Here is a 19,646-nt window from a genome sequence, read left to right on the forward strand (position 1 = left end):
TAAATTATTTACAAAGCTAAGATGATTATCAAAGGAACATGCAAGTATTTCAGGACTCATGATCAGGCCAGAAATTCTGGAGAAAACTGGGTAAAACCAAAAGGCCCAATCTATCCTTGTGACAGAATTTGATTAAGTTTTACTGGCTTTTTACTACAATTTCCAATTTGATAGGCCCTACTAAAGCTAAAATTGAACTTCATATACAAAGCTTATGTGGTTATGTTTGTTATTAGCATTGTCTTCCCTGGAGATATTTGGATTTTGTTTAACTGAAAAATAAACAAGTTAAATGCCGAATTGCCTGGCTAAGACAGTTATATGATGTGGTCTTTCCCTTTCATTATAAAGATTGTGAGTTTTGGGATTCATGTTTAGGAGTTTGTGGTTACTTTACTTTAAATCTAATACCATGGACATATAACGTTTTTGTTCAATGTTCTGCTTTTTTCATATAAAGCTCTGTGTCCTGGCCAATTTATGGCCAGACTTATCCAATAAACAACTTTGTAGGAATGCATTTATAGATTGTTAGAAATATGTGTGGTGCCTGCACTTTTCTCAGCAATAATGTAATGATTTATTTTGGCTGTTAATTTAAAGCTATATTATAACAAAAAAGGGAAAATAATTTACATACCTCAGAAGTTATTTTCCTAAAAATTGGGAAAAAATAGGAAGATGCATAGGCCGAGTTTAAAAAAATACTTAGCAAGTATGAATGGACTCCTCTGCTCTTTAAATTTAAACCCCCTTGATTTTCAAATATTTGTCAAGATAGACAATTAGCACTTGCTGAAAATCAGATCCCTTGCAGTATCCCACCTGAAGCTTTTCTGAAAGATTTCTTGGTAAATCAAAGAGTAAGCAAACAATTCAAATAGAAAAGCTTATTATTTATCAATGCATATATCAGAGAGGTATAATTTACTATATCCTATAATAGGAGAGGGATAATAGTGCTGTGGAAGCTCCCAGGAATCCTAGGATCTAATTTGGTAGCCATAGGTCATTCAAACATAAAACAGAGACAGCACCAAACTGTATATATCTTATATATAAGGAAAGAAACAAAAAGCATCCATCAAGAAGACAACAATAAGACAATTCTACTTAATTATCAATTTGCCAAATATAGTTATTTTTCACAGTTCTTCTCAGTGTACTATGGTGTTAGAACTCCTGTGAAAATGAAGGGAGCTTGTGATGATTTGAAGAACAAGTTGCTAAGACAGGCAGCTACCAATGAGAGTAACTGAGTTTTCATTGTACTTTAGGCTAATAGGTTTGAGATTAGCACCTATCTGTCTTAAAGAGAAGTTATTGAAATGTGTATTGAATGTGTAAAACTACCATTCTTCACAAAGAATTTAGATCATTGAGAAACCTAAAATATATTACAGCAAATTTTTCTGATTTTCTGGCATAAAATAATTGATCTAGTATTGATAAGTGTATATAACTTAATAAAAAAAACCTAGATCGAACAAAAAAATGTATTTTGTCCTAAAACAAAAGTCCCAGACTTCACTTCATGCTACTTGTATTTTCTAGTAACTCCCTTTATTCTCAGTAGGACTCAAATTAATGTGCTGCTTCTGCTGGAAAATCAGCCTTTTCTAACACATTCTTTTCTGGTTTACTTTGCCTAAACCCCTAAAGTTTTATTCCAAATTCTTCTCTTTCCCCACATCTCATCTGCATTTTACCTTTGACTCATTACACCTCCATCATTGGCCTTGCTTTTCACTGGTTGATTATGGGTTAGTTTACAACTACAGTGTGGAGAGCACCCTGAAAATGTGGAATGAAACCCCAAAACACTGCTCCAAAATGCCAGATCCCAAGTGTGTTTTTAAAATTCAAGACACATTAATTTTATCTAAGCACCTCTATGTAGCCAAAGGAGGCTTGAAATGATTTTGAATCCTATCATTTGAAGTTATTTGAGTGATTACAGTAGAAGTTCTGCTTTTTGTCCAACATCTAAATGCATTTAATGAAATAAATTTCATTTATTTTGAGAAAGGGAATATTTTGGACATCCTTCTAATGTCATTAATTCAAGCTCTGTTTCAGACATTTATTAGTACGACATACCATGAGAAAAGTAATTTTGCTTGGGAGTTTTGCACGTGATGGGACTGTAATTTCAGATCTTAAATTATCTAAACTTGAAGCAGTCATAGCTGTAGTAAAGGATACTTAGTAGCTGCAATATGTCCTAAAATTCTGAACACTTGAAAAATTTCGCATTCATTGAAAATTTATTTGAAAATCACACATGAAAATACTAGGAGAGTTTATACCATTAAATATGAACACAAAGCAACTGTTCATTGTTCTTCAGGTTTCAAGATATGTATTTGCTTTCAAGGGGAGCCCTAATATTTGTCATCTTTAACTGAATAAAATCATAGATACTTTTACATGTGGATTTTATTATAAGAATTGGTTTATAACCCTTCTATTTAACATGATTATATGAATTACGAACTGTGATTTTATTTCTTTTATAATCTCTGTAGAGCTTGCCATTACTTTTACATGTCTGTGTCTGGCATTATGCACCTTTGAAATTGTGCCAAAAATATTTATTGTCCTATTTCTGGCATTCTGGGACTCTTGGTTCCGTTTGGCTTCCAACCAGAACAAGTCTTATTAGCAGATCCAGTTCTTCATACTTTACTGAAAACAATTTTATATGCAAATTTAATACTTCATTAAAGTAAGCTCTTGTAACAATCAGCAGTATGTACAAAATGCATTCAATGTAGGTAATGTTCTATCTACCATTTGAACAGTTATCAAAAGCAAAATATATGTACTAATTAGAACTTTCCTTCTCATTGCCTGTCTCCTCCAGCTTGACTAATAAGAAAGCATTAAAATGCAGTCAGGTTGAGCAGAAATGGGACACTCTTCCTGCACTTGCCTGGAAGGAAGGCTTGCTGTGGTAACAACACATTCTCATTCACCCCTTGAATCACATTTACTTGGTTCCAAATTCCATTATTCTTAATCAAGTAAAAATCCTTTTAAGGTCAACAGAAGTTTCACTCAAATTACTTCATAATTTGGCCTGCATTTTGTTGGGGTGGTTTCAACTTTGCCCAGTAGGCATAACATATTAAAAAGGCTTTTGTAAAGTATTCTTTATTTTATTTAGCTTCAAGGAAATAGATGTTAATAAAATTTAAGGATGTACTTACATGTTTATTATATAGGAGAAATCTTGTTCAATCAGAATTCTTATTTGTTTAAAGAGCAAATTTCTCCAGGAAGCAAAAACGTAACTGACTTAGGTATTGGTACAGCTCAAATACTTTCAGTGAGAATTACACTTTCATTTGGAAGCTAGGTAAAATTGATTTAGTATTTTTTTTTTTTAACAGAACATTAAATTGTTGTCTATACAGTAATTTTATAACTATAGACAGAAATTACTCATTGTAGCCATCAAAGGGTCAGAAGCTTGAAGCCATGCCCATCACAGGAGGTACCTACACGTATAAAATAACTGCCTCTAAAATTTCATACATTATCTGAAGCATGACTTAAACAGAGGCAAAATCATCTTTCTGCTTCTTGTGTGACAATTTCACACTAGGCTTCTTTTCTTTGTATATGGGATCTTAATGGCAGAATACATTAACTTTAGTATTTTATAAGAAATCACTTGCCTAATTCGTTGTTCCACAAAAATAATCAAAAGTTTAACCATGTTCCTAAACATATTGTCAGAGATGTACAGCACTCTGAATTAAGAAGAGCCTCTCATTTCTACTTTAAGCTTGACTGCCTTCCAAGTATATAAAAGGGTATCAACCAAGAGGTTTAAAACACAATATATATATATTTAATTAATTAACTAAACACTTTAAAATGTCTGCATTTGTGACAGAACAATAATCAGTAAAATAACCATAGAAATAATAATAGTAACAATTGTAATAATAACTAACCACAGTTATTGTTATGTAACAATACCAAGAGTAAGAGCAACAGTAACAGTTGCCATGGCAATAACAAAAGTAAGTAGTAATAATAACAGAAATATTATTAACCAAAAGCAAAGATCTTAATCACAACAAGAATATTTTATGGAGTGGAAAAGTTGATCTTGGCTTTTTCCAATGACTGTATGCAACTGCTAAGAGATTTTTATATGAGCCTTTCACTTGATATTACACCTTTTCTTTTTGAGGTATATTTCTTTTTGAGGTAATAATTTTCTGGCAAGAATCAGATGCAAAGGACTTAATGAAAGTGATGGAGCATCCAAATGCCCTACATGATAAAATACCAAAAAGCTTAGGGAACTGGAGGCAACTGTAAGAATACAGACATCTGAATACTGCAAATAGTACAGCTGGATCAGAACATCAAAAGAAGAATATACTATTACATATGAAAAATTAAATCGAAACTAGGATATCTTTCCCAGTGCTCTTGCTGTAGAGCACATTTTTAAAGCACATCTTGTCAAAATATGTCACTGAAGTAACTCCAGCTTAGGAGTTCCACCTTTTTTGTATGCTCTGAAACTATTTGAATGACAAAAATTAAGCACAATGTATTTGGTTAATCCAGTTGTAAGCCTTTTTGCAGCTACCAATTTATATCTACCTTCAAGCCTCAACTCCTTTCAGCTCAGCAATTCCCTCTACTAGGGCTCTATCTGTCCCTTGTAATACAAAGAGTTTTCTCTTGCTCTTCTCACAGTCCCAGTCCTAACTGGAACTTGCAACAAAACAAGACAAGAAAATAGTTTGATTCATCATAATCAGCCACATCAGTTAAGAGCTAAGTAGAGATTTTTTTAACTACAGATATGCCCCCAAAAAAGTTATGAATTGCATATGTACTTCCATGAATTGATGAAAAAGAATTACTTCCTTTATTGCTTTTCCAAATATATACACATATATAACATTCAAAAAGAAGCTTATTGTTTGTTTTTTTAAATAAGTTGATTGTTCAGTGTTCTGCATATAGGAAGTGCTAAATGTGCCTATGATGCTGGGGAAAATTCTGAAGATGTACTCTATCGCTAGAGTGGTTATGCAAAGTCAGGTTAAACACTAATCCCACTGATAATGAAGGATTTTGAAGGGAATCTATTTAAGAGTTTTAAATACTCTGTAGGGGGCAGTTTTGAACCAGATTAATGAAAATTTTAAGCTGGCTGATTCAAAGTTATGTTTTTATACTCAGTTTTGTTATCCTCAGCAGTTGCAAGGGCATAATTTTTTTAGGTAGATCTTGGTGCCTAGCAAACAGGGAGCTGCATGCTATTGTATAACATCACCCAGCTGAGAGGCTCATCTGCATGTAAGGTTCGGTAATGGTAGCTAACAACACTTTTTTTTAAACTACCAGTTATAGGGATCCATAACTGAACAGCAATGATTAGAACTTCATGGCAGAGGCCTGCATAAAAACCACCTCTACAAAGGGCTCCAAGGACAGAAGCAGAGTTTGGGATCTCCTTCACAATTCTGAAGCCTGAACCAGGAATCAATTTTGCTGTGACTTGAAAGTACTTATGACATTTCTGGAAAAAAGAAAAAAGCAAAAAAATGCAGCAGATTCTTGGAGACACTGCAGGACTATTGCCTGCAGGATTTTCAAATGCCTTTAAACATGGTATCTTCATTATTTGCATTTATTTAAAGTGTGTATGATGCTAGACTATGGAAAAAGATGTCAGCACACTTCAATGTGTTAGCTTAAAAATGAAGATTTAAATCAGCTTCTGTCCAGCAACACACCACTTGGAAGTATCAAAGCCAGAAGTGGACCATTGATCTGAAACAAAAAAATATATCCTCTCAGCAAAATGATAATGATTGTTACATGGATTTCAGTAGAAGTGGCTCTAAAGTGCAACCTGAAGAGTGGGAGAGGCTCAGTCACTGAGTCTTTTTTTCCACTTAGAAAGGGAGGAATAGACTAGGCCTCAATGAGAAAAATGAAGTTGTCTATGTAAGTGACCTCTGTGCTCAATAGCAGTGTATTTCCAGCAGAATCAGTGGCTCTCCATTGACCACCATTATTTTGATATGAATGAAGTGACTTGAAGCCAGTTCTAAACCACGATTCTCAGCTAAAATTATTACTTATCTGATAATGTAATCATGTAGAGCAGCAAGATTCACACTGAACACTGACAGGAACTAAAAGGATCAACTTCCTAATGTCCAGACCACAAATGAATGCTTGCAGATGATGAGACTCAGCAGCTTTACCACTTAAAGCTTGAAGGTGATTGTGTTGTCTGGAGAGGTGGTGGGATAGTTTTTTTGTCCTCTCCTGGCTTAAAAGCTTTGCCTGTTCTGAGTACATGTACAGGGTCTGGCTGGGATGAAGTAATTTTCTTCACAGCAGCCCATACACTGCTATGTTTTGTATTCTGTGACTAGAACAGCTGCTTTGGCCATTGCTCAACAGGACTTTGCACAGCATCGAGGCTTCACCTTTTCTCATGCTCTGGTCCCTTAGAAAGTAGGCTGGGAGCAAACAAAAATTTTGGGAAGGGAAACAGCCAGGACAGCACAGCCAAACTGGCCAAGGGGATATTCCATACCACATAATGTCATGCTCAGCAATAAAACTGGGATTGCAGAATAAGAAGGTGGAAGGGGGGACCCTTGCATTATTTTTTTAACCTTTCATTCACTTATGAAAGTTTCCTTTAACCCAACCCATGAGCTCTCTAATTTCCCCTACTACCTCGCCCACCCTCCTGAGGGGGAATGAGTGGGATGTTGTGTGTTTACCTCCTGACCAGGGTCAGCCCATCACAACTGGAAAAAACCCAACATTTACAGGCTGTATTATGATGCACTGTTAGATACAACAAGTTCAACAATTCAGGGCCAGCTGAAGATGTGCGACTTTTGCATAGGGATTTTTACTACAAGGCACTTTGTTCCACATCTATGCACATGTACTTGTTACTGTAGCGATAAAACTTCTGAACATGTCAGAGAGTGCAAACAGCAAGTACTGATTATTGATTCTCTATTCCTGTGTCCTCTCGGCATGAGGCAAGGGATGGGTGTCAGCGACCTAAGAAAGCTGATGGAAATACAGCACCAAGGGAGAGGACATTGTTATTACAGTATTTAAAGAAATTCAGAGTTCTGCTTCTCTCCAAAGACATTAACACATGCCGACTGGAACGGAGGGGACAGTGAGAGCAGCCCTTTGCTGTGCTTTGCTTTGTCAAGGGGACAAAGCGCCGGCCCGCAGAACGCTCACCCAGCGGCGCCTGTGTCAGCACTGCTTCGTGGGCCGGACACGAGTGTCAGGAGGCCTGCAAACCTCCACGCCACAGTTCGACCCGCACGTTCCTCATTTTCGCATTAAAACACCTTTATTTGCCGTAACAGGGATCAGCGAGAGCCGCAGGAAGACGGGCTTTGCGTTCCCGGCCGCGCTGCCGGTGAGCGCCTTCCGACACCAGAGCCGCCCGGGACACCGCCCGCGGCGGGAGCGGCGCACGGGCGCGTCACGGCACGGCGGGTGCGATCCGGTAGAGCACGGTGAGCACGGTGAGCACGGTACGGCCCGGTACGGCACCGCTCAGCCCCAGCACTCCCGGCACCGCCCAACGCCGCCTCAGCCACCGCCCGGCCCGGCCCCGCCCCGCTCCAGCGCGCCCCGCGGCAGCGAGCGCTGATTGGCTGCCGCGCCCGCGCGGGGCCTGGTGGGAGCAGCGCCCGGGCCCGCGCTCCTCCTGCGGCGGCGCTGGCGGCGGGCGGGATGCGCGGCCCGGCCCGCGGCAGGTACGTGATGGCGCGGGATGCGCGGCCCGGCCCGAGCGCCTCCGCGCTGGGACAGCGGCGCGGGGCGCTGGGAGGGGGCGCCCGGCGCTCCCCGTAACAGCGCTCAGGTACCGGCCCCGGGCGCGGAGCGCAGACGGGGCGGCAGGTGCCCCCTCCCGCTCCCTCCTGGCCGCGGTGCGGCCTTGGAGGAGCAGCCCCGGGCTGCGGGAAGGGCGGCGGGCGCCGTGCGGCTGTGGCGGCTGGCGGGCCCGGCTGCGGGGGCTGCGCTGACCTCTGCCGGCGCCCTCCCTGCCGCCGGGCCCGGCGCTGGCCGCCCCTCCGCTGCCCGCCAAGGGGTTGGGTTTCAAAAAAGAGCGCCTGACCCACCCACTGCTCGCTCCGTCGCTGTGCAGTCCGTGTGGCAGCTATTTGCCTTTTTGTTTAAGGCTCTACAAAGCACAGAACCTTTGTGGGATGCTTCCAGGCGGAAACAGCCGCAAATGAAGTTTAGATGGGAAAAAGTTTAGTGTTGTAGCTGAGGTAGTCTGGGGCAGGCCAGCAGTAGGTGGTGGGTGATGCTCCTGCTTTGGTTTCGCTTGTTTCCTTGTTTCCTCGGCACTCGGCTGGAGAAACTTTTCATGTCCCAGTGGAAGTTTGTGATGTCAGTAAATTGTGAGTGAAGTGTGAGCAGAACTGGAGATTCAAATTGAAGGGTAGAATTTGTGTTCTTTGTAATGGTAAATACCTAAAAATCCTTACCTAAGGTGGAATCACTAAGTTTGCAGAAAAGACCTATTTCAAAAGCGTTGCCCATTCCTTTAGTGGAGAGGTCTGTATGCAAGGCCTTGATTACAAGTTTATAACTTCCTTTTTCTTGTAATGTCTTCTCTTGATGTTATTCAGTCTTGAGTTTATGCATGTCAGTTATTAAAATTTACTTGGGCGACTGAGGTTTTGGAAACTTTTAATCTTTAAAACATTAACAAGCCTGAAGAAATTTGAGACTGACTTGATAAAAGTGTAATGAGATCATGAAGCTATTTTCTCCACGTAGGTGGATGGGTGTGGGTGACTTTGTGAATTTATGGCTTTTTCAAAGGAGAAGCTTTTTCTGCCCTGGTCTCTTAGTCTGGCACTTCTGCTTTTTATTAAGTAACTTAAATGTTTTGGGAGTAGAGGAGCTGCTGCGAATGTTTTTTGAGAGAGTCAGGTAATAAAATTGGTAGTTGTGTTTTCTTAAGCTTCTCTGTTCAGTGTTTTTAATGCTTCTTTTGTCTGTTTTAAGCCTAGGACACATTGCAGCTATCTTACCTGTGTATTACATCAGTGATAATGTGTGTGGAAAGGAGTCCAACTGCACTACTGCTTAGTCAGTGAAATGCACAGCTCTGTGCTAGAGTGCAGTCTTCAGAAGGGAAGAGTCCTGTGCAATAAGTTTTTTGGTTAGAGCATGGGAAGGAAGCAATTTGCGGACTGTCTCTTGCCGTGAATAGTAGGATATTAGTGGTAGGTATGTGGAGTGGCAGGTAAGGAGGAGGGAGGAGATTAGAAGCAGCTGAAGACAATTTGTGTTGTCATGTCAAGAAGAAGAGAGGGGAGGAAGGAAAGCATCTGAGGCACTCCATAGTAATCATAGAAAATTTTCTATCTCCTCACTGAGGATTCAGTGACTAAACTGTAAGTGTGAATCTAGTGGCCTTAATCACTTAATACCTCTTTGGGGAAGTGTTTTAGTAGTGTTGCAGACTTGCAGAGCAGCATCTGTAAAGCCTGTCATCATCATAGCTCCTGTAAAGTCACATGCATAGTGACACTTGTTGAACCTGTTTCTCTTCCAAGTATTTGCCAGATGTTTAAAAAATCTTATGTAGCAATAGCAGTGTGAATGTATTATTGGAGTAAGTCAGAGTCACCAATAGCTCATGGATAATTTATTCTCAAATGATCCTCTAATGCTTCTAGTGGAGAGGTTCTCAAACTATGGTTTGAAAGAGAATGGCAGACACAAAGGCCATTTGAGCATCTCTGTGCCACTCTATGTCCACAGCTGAGAGCTACCATTGCTCCTAATGGCAGTGGCAATGCTAGGGAAACATTGGAGCCTTGTACTGCCTTTACAGACTTCACAATTGGTTATTTGACACAGTATCTTTATTGCAAAACAATATGAAAGCTATGTCTGTAGAAATATCTGGGAAGAAAGTGTAGGCTCAGATCTTCTGCAATACCCATCATGCAAAAGCTCTTCTGTATCTGCAAAGTCTCAGTTGTGTAAAATTCTTGGTGTTAGATTGTGTGTTTAAAAAAAAAAAAAGCTGCTCTTTTACTGAGGTGAGTTGCTGCAGTACTGATTATTGATAGAATTTGTTCTAGTCCAAGGGGTAATTGCTTTTTCTATATCTCACCCCTTTGTGCTACTAATTTGGCAGCAGTGGAGCTAATTTGCCCATCTGTTCTAGCTTCATTTTCGTGGCATTTCTGATATGGATTTCCTTATCTTTAAGGATTGGTTTCTGAAACCAATCTGAAGTCCTTGGCTTTCTTAAAAGGTGTGGAGCTTACCAGACTAAGTAGTGTTTGTACCAGTGAGCAGTGCATATCTTATCCAAATTGTTCTAACAGCCTCAGACAATTTGAAACAAATTTGGATTGAAACATACCTATCAGTTTTTGGCCAAAGGAAACTTAATAAGATAATGATCACATACATTTCTGTCTAGCTAGGTCAGTTAGTGTTTCATTCCAGAATGAAAAAGGTTTGAGCCCTAGTTAGGATTGAGCATTAGTTTACTGTCAGGTTGTTTTGAACTGGTTACTTTTTTGTTCAATAGGTAAAAAACCTGTGTATTAAATGACCAGAGAGAGAACCTGCCATCCTAAGATTCACTTGATTCACCTATCTTCTAATGGAAGGTTGCTACAATTTTGGTTCAGGAGCTTAGACCCAGATCATCAAATTAATGTTGTTCATGGGTTCCAGGTTTGTGTGGGGTGAGTTGAGCTGCTCTTGCCCCTTTGGAATTGTTTTAGTCATTTGATGTGCTGATGACTGGGTTTACATCGTGGGTTGTGTAGGGAAGACCTTCCAATGTAGTGCTTTTGTATAGCAAGTGAGATCTTTGAAACTGATTCTTTGAACTCAAAACTGAGCACACAGCATGTTCTTGTTGATGAGAGCATAAAAAGGAAATAGATTTATTTGAGAAATTGTCTCATGAGCAGGATGTTAATGCTGAATGCCTAGAGTGGCAGCTGAAAAGGAATACTGAGTTATGCTTAGGGACAGCAGAGGAAAGAACTGGAAATCAGTATCTTAAATAATCCTGCCCAATACTAAGTTTTTAAAATTGTTTTTCTGCTGGAATATTTTGATGGCTCTTTTTGCTGTTCATTTGCACCTGTGTTTTTCAGAACTCCTCTCTGGTTAAATATTTCCAAAATAAAAGTAACTTTGGCCACATCTGATCTGATCAACTGTCTTACAGGATGGCCTATGAATCAGAAAACTGCATTTAAAAATAACAGATAGGTAGATAGCTAGACAAGGGCTTTATACAATATTTTGATTTTTTTAAGATGTTGGAATGAATTTGAGAATCTTTGATTATGTTGTTAGATTGCTGCTAAGTGCTTAATGCTTTTTTTTCTAGCTGTGACATTGCTGCTAAGTGCTTAATGCTTTATTTCTAGCTGTGAATTGTCATAGAAGATTGATAGCTCTGCCAACATTTGTCCACAATAGAAGATGGGTGGATTAATTTCAAGATGGAGGGTAAGTAACATTGTGTAACAATGTAATAACCTTTAGTCTAGAAGATGGGAGTACTTAGGACATGTTTACTATTAATACTGGCTGAATGATTGTGCTAAAGTTTTTCTGTGAGTATATCACTTAGAAGTCCAGTAGTGGAATATCATGACCAATAGTATTCTTTGCTAAATCACTAAGCTGTGAAATTCTGATTTTGTCCTTTGTTTCCTTTGCAGTACTAGTCTGGCACTGGCTTGGTTAACTTAAAAATATGCAGTTTTAGCTCTTTCTGTAAATCTAAATACTTCTGTGATGCATCATTGGGATAGAAATTGCAGCATCTGTGACTAGAAAGGCTGGTGACCTAGATAGAAGTGGGTACATGCAGAATACATTTCTGTCTGTTTAAACAAATAGTTTGGTAGTTACTTACTCCTGTACAAGTCTGTCTTCCTATCTGCTTTTGTTGGTTGTTGAGTGGTGTACTAAGTTTGAGGAAGAAGAGGCATGAGGTTTTTGCCTACTTTCCTGGTGGGTGAGAGTCGTTTTGAGTCTGGGTTTGCCTTTGCATATTAACAATTGACTTCAGAGCCTTCCATACAAAACTCCATTAAAGGTGAATCTTTAGGTGGAATGTCAGTTTTGTATAATTAAAACTCACTTTCAGGGTGATGAAGTGCGAGCTGTGGTTTTTGAATTTGTGGTGTGAAGGGCAGGGAAAGATTGTGGCTTGACAATTCTCAGAAATTAGGAAAGATTCCTAGAAGGTGGATTTCCTGTTGCTCCTATGGAGAATTTTACTGGTGATTACAGCCCTTATTTGCAGTTGCTTATGATTTATTTACACCATGTGTCCTTTTACTGGATGAATAGTAATAAAAGGCTGGAGTACTCAGGTTAGGGCTTCCTCTCTATAGCCTCTGTGTTTTGCCTATTTCTGCCACTCATCAATTCTGTTCCTGTTTTACTTTCCACCCACATATTCATTATTGCTGCACATGCATTATAGGTTTTCATTTTTTGTAATGTAGGAGAGGAGCCTTCAGTTGAGTAATGCCATCTGTAAAATAGTGATTCATTAGAGTCTCTTCTATTTGTCACACTAAAGTAGGAAAACTTCCTACCTTTATGTAAAATAGATAATTTATTAATCTATTATGAATATATCCTTTTGTTAAGAAACTGTTAATGTGCAGTAATCCTTGTAATACTGAGTTTTTAAAATTGAGATTAATATCTTTGTTCTTTCCCTTGTAAGCAGGCAAAGCCTTCCACTGTAGAAGTATTAGAAAAATTAGATAAGGTATGTGTTTGCTTTTTGGTGTTTTGTTTGATTTATTGTTTAGAAATATACTCCCTTTTACTGGCCATGTATTTCTCTCATATTAGGTAAAATACTTTTGTGAAATTTTAAATTATTTTGGTAATTATACCAGTAGTAGAGATTCTGCGTATCAGAAGAATTATCTTTTCTCCCCTTACTGTTTAGTCATTTAAAAAATACCAATACTGTATAATATATAGTAAGAAACTACAGGGCAAATATTTATTTAGAGAGCCTGAATATGAAGCTGCCTTGATTACACAATTCAGTTATAACTAGTGGTTAAAGTCCCATGTAATGGCAAATGTCACTAATGCAAAGTTCCGTTCATCAGGTGGATTAGAAAAGCTTCAATGTATGGTTTTGTATTTACAAGTTGTAACTGTAGTGGAAGTAAGTAAGGTCAGGGGCAGAATAACTGTTTAGTTTGTTCAGTAATCAATTGTGATTTTTCACCAGCATTTGTGTCAGATGTCTGTACTAAGTTTTGAAATATGCTGTTGATACTTTGTTTTCCTTTTAATGGAAGTGTGAGTACTTCTGTTGTCACTTGAAATACAGTCAAAATGGTTAACGTAGCAGAGCATTGCTAGATCACTTATTAACATACCAGAAGCATCATACAGATGTTCAGGATTTCACTCTTAAAGTGAGGAAAGTACTGAAAGGAAAACAAGTGAAATGATGGAGAGGATCCAGCAATTTGCCATGTTAGTAGAAAAGTGTTAGAGGCATTTAAAATTCCACAAGTACCTGATGAAAGCTTTAGAGTGCCAAGTATGGTTAGTAGTGACTTATGTGATAGTAAAGACTGCCATTCATAAGATATGGTATTTTTCACTTGTCCCAAATATACTAATGCATTACAAATGGGAAAAAGTGCTAATTTTAAACTTTCTTACCAATTGCTAATAAGGTGCAAGTGGCCCATAATATAACCTTATTAGTGTGGAGTATTTATATGCTATGAAAGTTATCTTTGGGCAAATATTGTCATTTATCAAAAAGCTGCTTGACTTTTCTAATCAAGTATCAAACTGATAGGGATGATTTTAGCAAACATTTAAAGGCAGCTTCGTAGAATTACTTACTAATTGCACTAATAAGGCTGAACCTGTTTATTTGCAGGAAATACAGACATTAGAAGAATTTAGAGAAAAAAATCAGAGGCTGCAGAAACTATGGGTTGGAAGGCTTCTTCTGTACTCCTCAGTTGTTTATCTTATTACTTGCTTAATTGTATATTTGTGGTGTCTTCCTGATGAATGGACAGCAAGGCTGACAATGACACTTCCATTTTTTGCATTTCCATTGATGTAAGTAAATATGCCTTTTTTATTTTCTAACTGCTGTCTCTTTGATAAAAGGAGATGGAAAATACATCTCAGCAGGGGTTTGGATTTGCTTTGACAATCCTTGAGATGTCATAACTTGCTGAATTTTTTCTTCTAAAATAAATTCAAGTAGTTAGGCAGACACTTTCTTTGCGGGGAATGTCTCTCATGGGTCTGGGTTTAGTATAGAACTAAGTCTTATCATCAAAAGATAATAGCATCTAAAGTTACTTGGCTTATCAAAATTGTACTGGGGCTAGAGAGCTGTGTCTGAGCAGCTGTAAGGTAATGTAGAATAAGCATAAGAGCATTATCTTGGGTTTTATTTTTACTGCAGTTTATAAAGTCATATTACTGTGTGGGAGTAACCAAAGGTAAAATGTAAAATGGAGTGTATAAACCTGGGAAAAATACAAGAATGAATGGAGAAACTTACTTTCATGTGTGAGGTGGCTATTAACACCGAATTGACTTGAAAGGTTACCCTAAGTGTGCTGAAGACTAGTTTTACATAATGAGCTGCTTTTCTGGAAAATCACTGACTGTTTTCTTCAACAAGTAAATATGCAGACTTCATTATATGTGAACTGGAGAACGTATTGCCTACATATTTGTTCCACCGAGCTGATTGGTTGCTTATCCTGGTGAGGGGCTTATGTTATCTAAGAAATCTACTTTTCTAAAAGTACCAGAATGGGCTCCCACCTCACTGAACAGCTGCTGTGCTGCCTCCCCTTCCTCCAGACCATCAGGGAGGTGAGAGCAGTCTGCTGAGTATCTCTCCTACTGATGGGGAGCACAGTGCTTTTACTAATTTGCTGAAATGATTATAAGTACTTCCATTTGTATAGCACTTTTGTATGAAAGCCTGGTTTGTAGATGCCCCAGCTTTAGACTTGAAAGGCAAAGTCAAAAGTAAATATTTGAGGCTTTGAAGGTTCGGTGAGTGTGGGTCAGCATAATGTAACATGTGGAAACCCCCCAATTTGAAGATGCTTTTTGAATGTTGTACTGCATTATCCCTAATAATGTGCTGCTGTTGTGGACTCCTGTGGAGAAGATACTTGGGCAGGAGTGTAGTATCTTGACTGGAAAGGATTAATATAGAAATTAGAGCTCAACTTAATCTTTGGCAGTAATATGAATTAATTTTGTTCTCGAAGACAAGCATTTCAAAGTCTTTGTTGTTAGTATGTGAGGCTTGTTCATGCAAATAGGAAAGGCTTGTAAAAGAGGAAGTATTATAGCCTGCTTTCACATAGGTGTGTTAGAATTAGTGTAGGAAAGAAAGCTTTTATTATTGAAGGTGATGGCTTCTAGTGCTGCAGTTTGAATTTACATGTTAGACTTTTATTCTCTGGTTTGTCTTCCAGTTCTGCTTATTTTTCTCAAGATGGCTCTCTGTAAAAATCTGATTTAGATATCAGCTTACTAGCGCTTAGAATCAGACTGTTGTTCTCTTATGACTTGCAACTGTTTATCAGATTTTTTTCTTTTTCCTTAAGCTATTCCCCTTCAGCTTTTTTTGGCAGATATGAATGGCAAGCAGCTGCCAGCTTGTCTTTGTTCTCGGTCAAGAGGTGACTCCATGCTGAATGCCTGGTGCCACCCAGTAATAGCTCTGGAGATTTTTCAGACCTAATCAAACTGGAGTATGTCTGCCTTTTCCAGCTTGCAGTCAGTCACCAGCTTATTTCTGCCTTAGGTCAGTCCCTCAGGGTCTTGGCCAGTTCTTGATGTTGATAGAGCAAGTTAAGTTATATTCCTAAAACTTCTTTAATTTTAAATATATACTGAAATACCTGAAAAGTTGAAGAAATATGTTAGCGTGTAAGAAGGGTGCACTTCTTGAACTGATTTTTATTTGAATTAGTTTTAATTTGCATGTTCTGATTTTTCACAGAAATACGGGTTTATTAGTAAAATTGGTTGAAAGGGTCTGCTATTAAACTTTTGTCTTGGATTTCCTAAAGAGGAAATGCATTTTTGTTTCATGATGTCTAACTTATTTAATATTTAGAATACAGCTTTAGGTAGAAGACTATTAAGCATACATTAAAAGAGAAATAATGCTTTTTGCCTGTGTAACGAGATATTTAAAGGCAATTTAAACACTGTAAATATTTATTTCTTCTGGTACTTTATGAAGACACATTTTGTGTTGTGTAAGCAGATAAATCCACCTGTATTACTAGATCAGTTATTATACACCTTTGGACATGGAATAGTTAAACTTCTTTGTTTCTCTTACCTTGGATAGGCCGGTCTCAGATTCCAATTGCCTCATCTAACTTGCCTAACTTGGGTTATTTTAATAATACTTGAAGGCATTTTTAACTGGGCAGCCATTATATAAATACAGAATATGTTCTTAGGAATTAAGTCAAAACTCTTAGAGCCTTTTGCCTACTTTCTCAAGCATGCTTTTAGTCAGATAACCTTTTTGCTTAAATGAAACATTGCTAATTTAGGCTCTGTTATTTAATTACCGTTAGCGGGTTTTGGATGCTTGGAATGGCTTGGTGTATGAGCTTTGCCACTTGGCTTAGACTGAATAACTTACCATGAAAAGTGTCAGCTTAATATTTAGAAGCAATTCTAAGCTATAAAACAAATGAAGTCCTGATGATTGCAGAGAGACCTTTCAAATGTGAAATGGTCATAGATCAGTTTAACTTCATCTTGACATAAACTGCTCCAGCTAAGTCAGCTGAAACCCTACAGAAGCTAAGTAGACTTAGAGCTCTCTAAAATGACTAGGACTCAGGTCAGTTAATTCTGCTTGGGAGGGCATTTGTACAATAGCTCTATCTCATGGTTTTCATTGGTATTAGAATTCTTCCCACTAATCTCTTGGGCCTTAATTTTGGGCCTTAACTGGTAAGTTTCTTTTTTTTTTTTCTCCCAATAAAATCCATTATAAATCTATCAAATAGAAAGTGATGACTAAGTGATTTTCAGCTGAACATGTTTTAGCAAGTGATGATATTGCTGCTGGTGCCTTAGTATTTCTGCCTTAAGTAACAGTTAATTTTAATAGAAAAGATGATATCATTTAGAGCAATATTGATGTCTTGTTGAGAAGATGCTAATTTAGTTTTTGTAAATACTTGTATACATTTTCTATAAATTTACTATGTGAATGTTTGAAGGTTTCTGTCCTTTGTATTTGTGAAATAAAATCTCATCTGGTAAGTTCTGTTTGCTAAATTACTTCAGAAATGGTTACTGTAATATTTTTAAATCAATATAATTCTTCTTTTTCTTCTTAAGAATCTGGTGCATAAGAACACTGCTCATTTTTTTCTTTTCCAAACGGACGGAAAGGAATAGTAAGTATTTTTTCCTTGTTTTGTTTGTTTGGTTTTTTTTTTTTTTTTTTTTTTTTTTTTAAGAATATGTAGCTAGCTGAGAATGATGCTTGCTGTGATAATGTAAATGCTTTTGATCATTTAGCTTCCAGGAAGACAAGAGTAGCCTTTTAGTTGATACTGAAATGGGTATAATATTAGCTAAACATTTTTTCTACCGTGTAGTTCGTGAAGGGGCAGGAAGGAAACTGCTAGATCTTTCACTTCACTTATAAAATTGTGCTAACTTTCTCCTGTCTTTGCATGTGTCAAATGTGTAATGGATAAAATGTAGTGTAGAAGTAGGAGCAAGAGGAAAGAAGTACAAACAGTAGTAGTAGTTCCCTTGATACTGGCATCTCAAGTATTCCAGCAGTCTTAATCTGTTATCCTTATACAAAAGGGAAGAGATTTATAGCAGATGTGTCTTAATTTATTTGTCAAGATATCTTTTCTCTCCCAAGTTCTCCAAAGCATACTTATGTTCTCCTGAGTGGGAAAGGTGTTTTTTTTTCTGCTTTTTTGAGAGCTAAAGAAAATTGGAAGTCGTGTAGCAAAACTGAAAAGTAATGGAGGTGTTCAAATATATATAAAAAGTTGTTAAATTTTGCATTAGAATGAATCTGCATGCTATTTAAAAACAGCATCTGTGGCACTTGTCTGCAGTAGTTAGAATTCATTTGAGACTTTCTTTGAAAGCAGTCCAGCCTGTAACAATATCTCATGGTGATGTGAGCAATAATACAGGAAAACCTCAGTGTTGCACTGTGTTTTATGACTTGCAGAACAGCATGATATATTTAATTTGTGACAGCTTACAAGTTAAACATCACTTTTAGAATTTTTCTTAAACTTAATGTTTGCATTTGATATGCAAGCACAGAACATACATTTTTATGTAGAAATAAAATTGTCCATATATTCAGTGGTGCTGTGTGATTCATTTCTAAGGTGAAACAAATGATTTGCATTTCATGGCTGTATAAGAAAAAAAAAGTATGTTTTTCTAGTTTGCTTAAATGTCCTTATTGCTGTTTTGAGCATACAGGCAAGTCTAGTGCTTTTGTTGAACTGTGTTTAAAGGGTTTAGTAGATGATAGAACATGCCAAAAGGGATTATTTCTGTGTGGTTCCAGAGACTGGATAAAAATGGAGTGTTTTACCTCAGAGATAAAAGTCCTATATTTGAAAAAGAAAAATCAAATATAGAGTTGAAGCAGTAAAGCAGGAGAAAGTGTGGCTGAGAGAGCAAACTGCCAACCAAGTTGCTCAAAGCTAAGTTTTTATTCTGGGGTAAGTTAGTAAAACATACTGAGACACTGGAGGTGGCTATTTAATACAATAAACTCTGTGCTGGATAACTGGTATACACCAGATTTGGGAATGATGCTGTGAATGAAGAAAATTTGTAGCTAGACTCAAGGGAAACTGATGCAGAGAGATGATGGAAATTCAGTTTTTAGCACTGATCAGACAAATGACTGTTAAAGATTTAGGCTGATCTGTCCTGAAGCATGGAGAAAAGAAATGACGTATATTGCAGGTATTGACTTCTCTAGTATGAATTCTTTTCTTTCTGTAGGTTTAATTAAGATGAGATATGTTTGTTTCTTGAGAGCACTTTGCAATAATTGCCATTTGGCCACGTTTGAAGGGGCAGGTGTTTCATGAGGTTCTTATTACATACAGGAGGTAAAGTGATCAGAAACAAACACCCACACTTTAATCTGATTGCATTGCTTTGTGGAAGCTATGCTTGAAGGTGTTCTAGACATTTCTGTATCAAAAGCACTTGCAGTACCTTGAGTAACCAACAATAGCTGACTGTATTCTGCTGTTTATTTGGTTTCATGGTACCACACTGCATTGCAGTATATTTAATCTGTTAATCTGTGTGGGACAAAGTGTGAGACTGTGTTCTAATACAAAGGTAAAATTTGGTGAAAGGAGGTACCTTACAAATTTGAAGATGCACATTTTCAGGAATTGTCTGTCTCCTGGTCCATTCCAGGATTAAATAGTCTTTTTCCATGTCCTAGTAACAAATAAGGAAGATTGTAATTACCCTTTTATTGCCTAAATAATCATCTTTTAAATATGTGCGTGCTAGTTTTT

General features: G+C 37.7%; 1 protein-coding gene across 10 annotated transcripts in view; it reads left to right on the forward strand.

Annotated features, from left to right (window-relative positions):
* Nucleotides 1–7,687: 7,687 nt before the first annotated feature.
* The window catches only part of LNPK (lunapark, ER junction formation factor), a 48,498-nt gene continuing 36,539 nt past the window's right edge, over nt 7,688–19,646 (forward strand). For 2 of the 10 annotated variants that reach the window (XR_008840894.1, XM_056495776.1), the window contains exons 1-5: nt 7,688–7,793; nt 11,463–11,544; nt 12,785–12,826; nt 13,976–14,163; nt 17,455–17,513. Coding sequence is in view for 8 of the 10 variants with exons in the window: in XM_056495776.1 (XP_056351751.1) it covers nt 11,518–11,544; nt 12,785–12,826; nt 13,976–14,163; nt 17,455–17,513 (316 nt within the window). In the remaining 2 variants the exon portion in view is untranslated. Of the gene's footprint in view, nt 7,901–9,057; nt 9,283–10,603; nt 10,764–11,462; nt 11,545–12,781; nt 12,827–13,975; nt 14,164–17,454; nt 17,514–19,646 lie in introns of those variants that run through there. The other 8 variants (XM_056495772.1, XM_056495774.1, XM_056495778.1 and 5 more) reach the window with 8 other exon arrangements.

Source organism: Oenanthe melanoleuca, chromosome 7, assembly GCF_029582105.1.
Source record: "Oenanthe melanoleuca isolate GR-GAL-2019-014 chromosome 7, OMel1.0, whole genome shotgun sequence".
NCBI lineage: Eukaryota > Metazoa > Chordata > Aves > Passeriformes > Muscicapidae > Oenanthe > Oenanthe melanoleuca.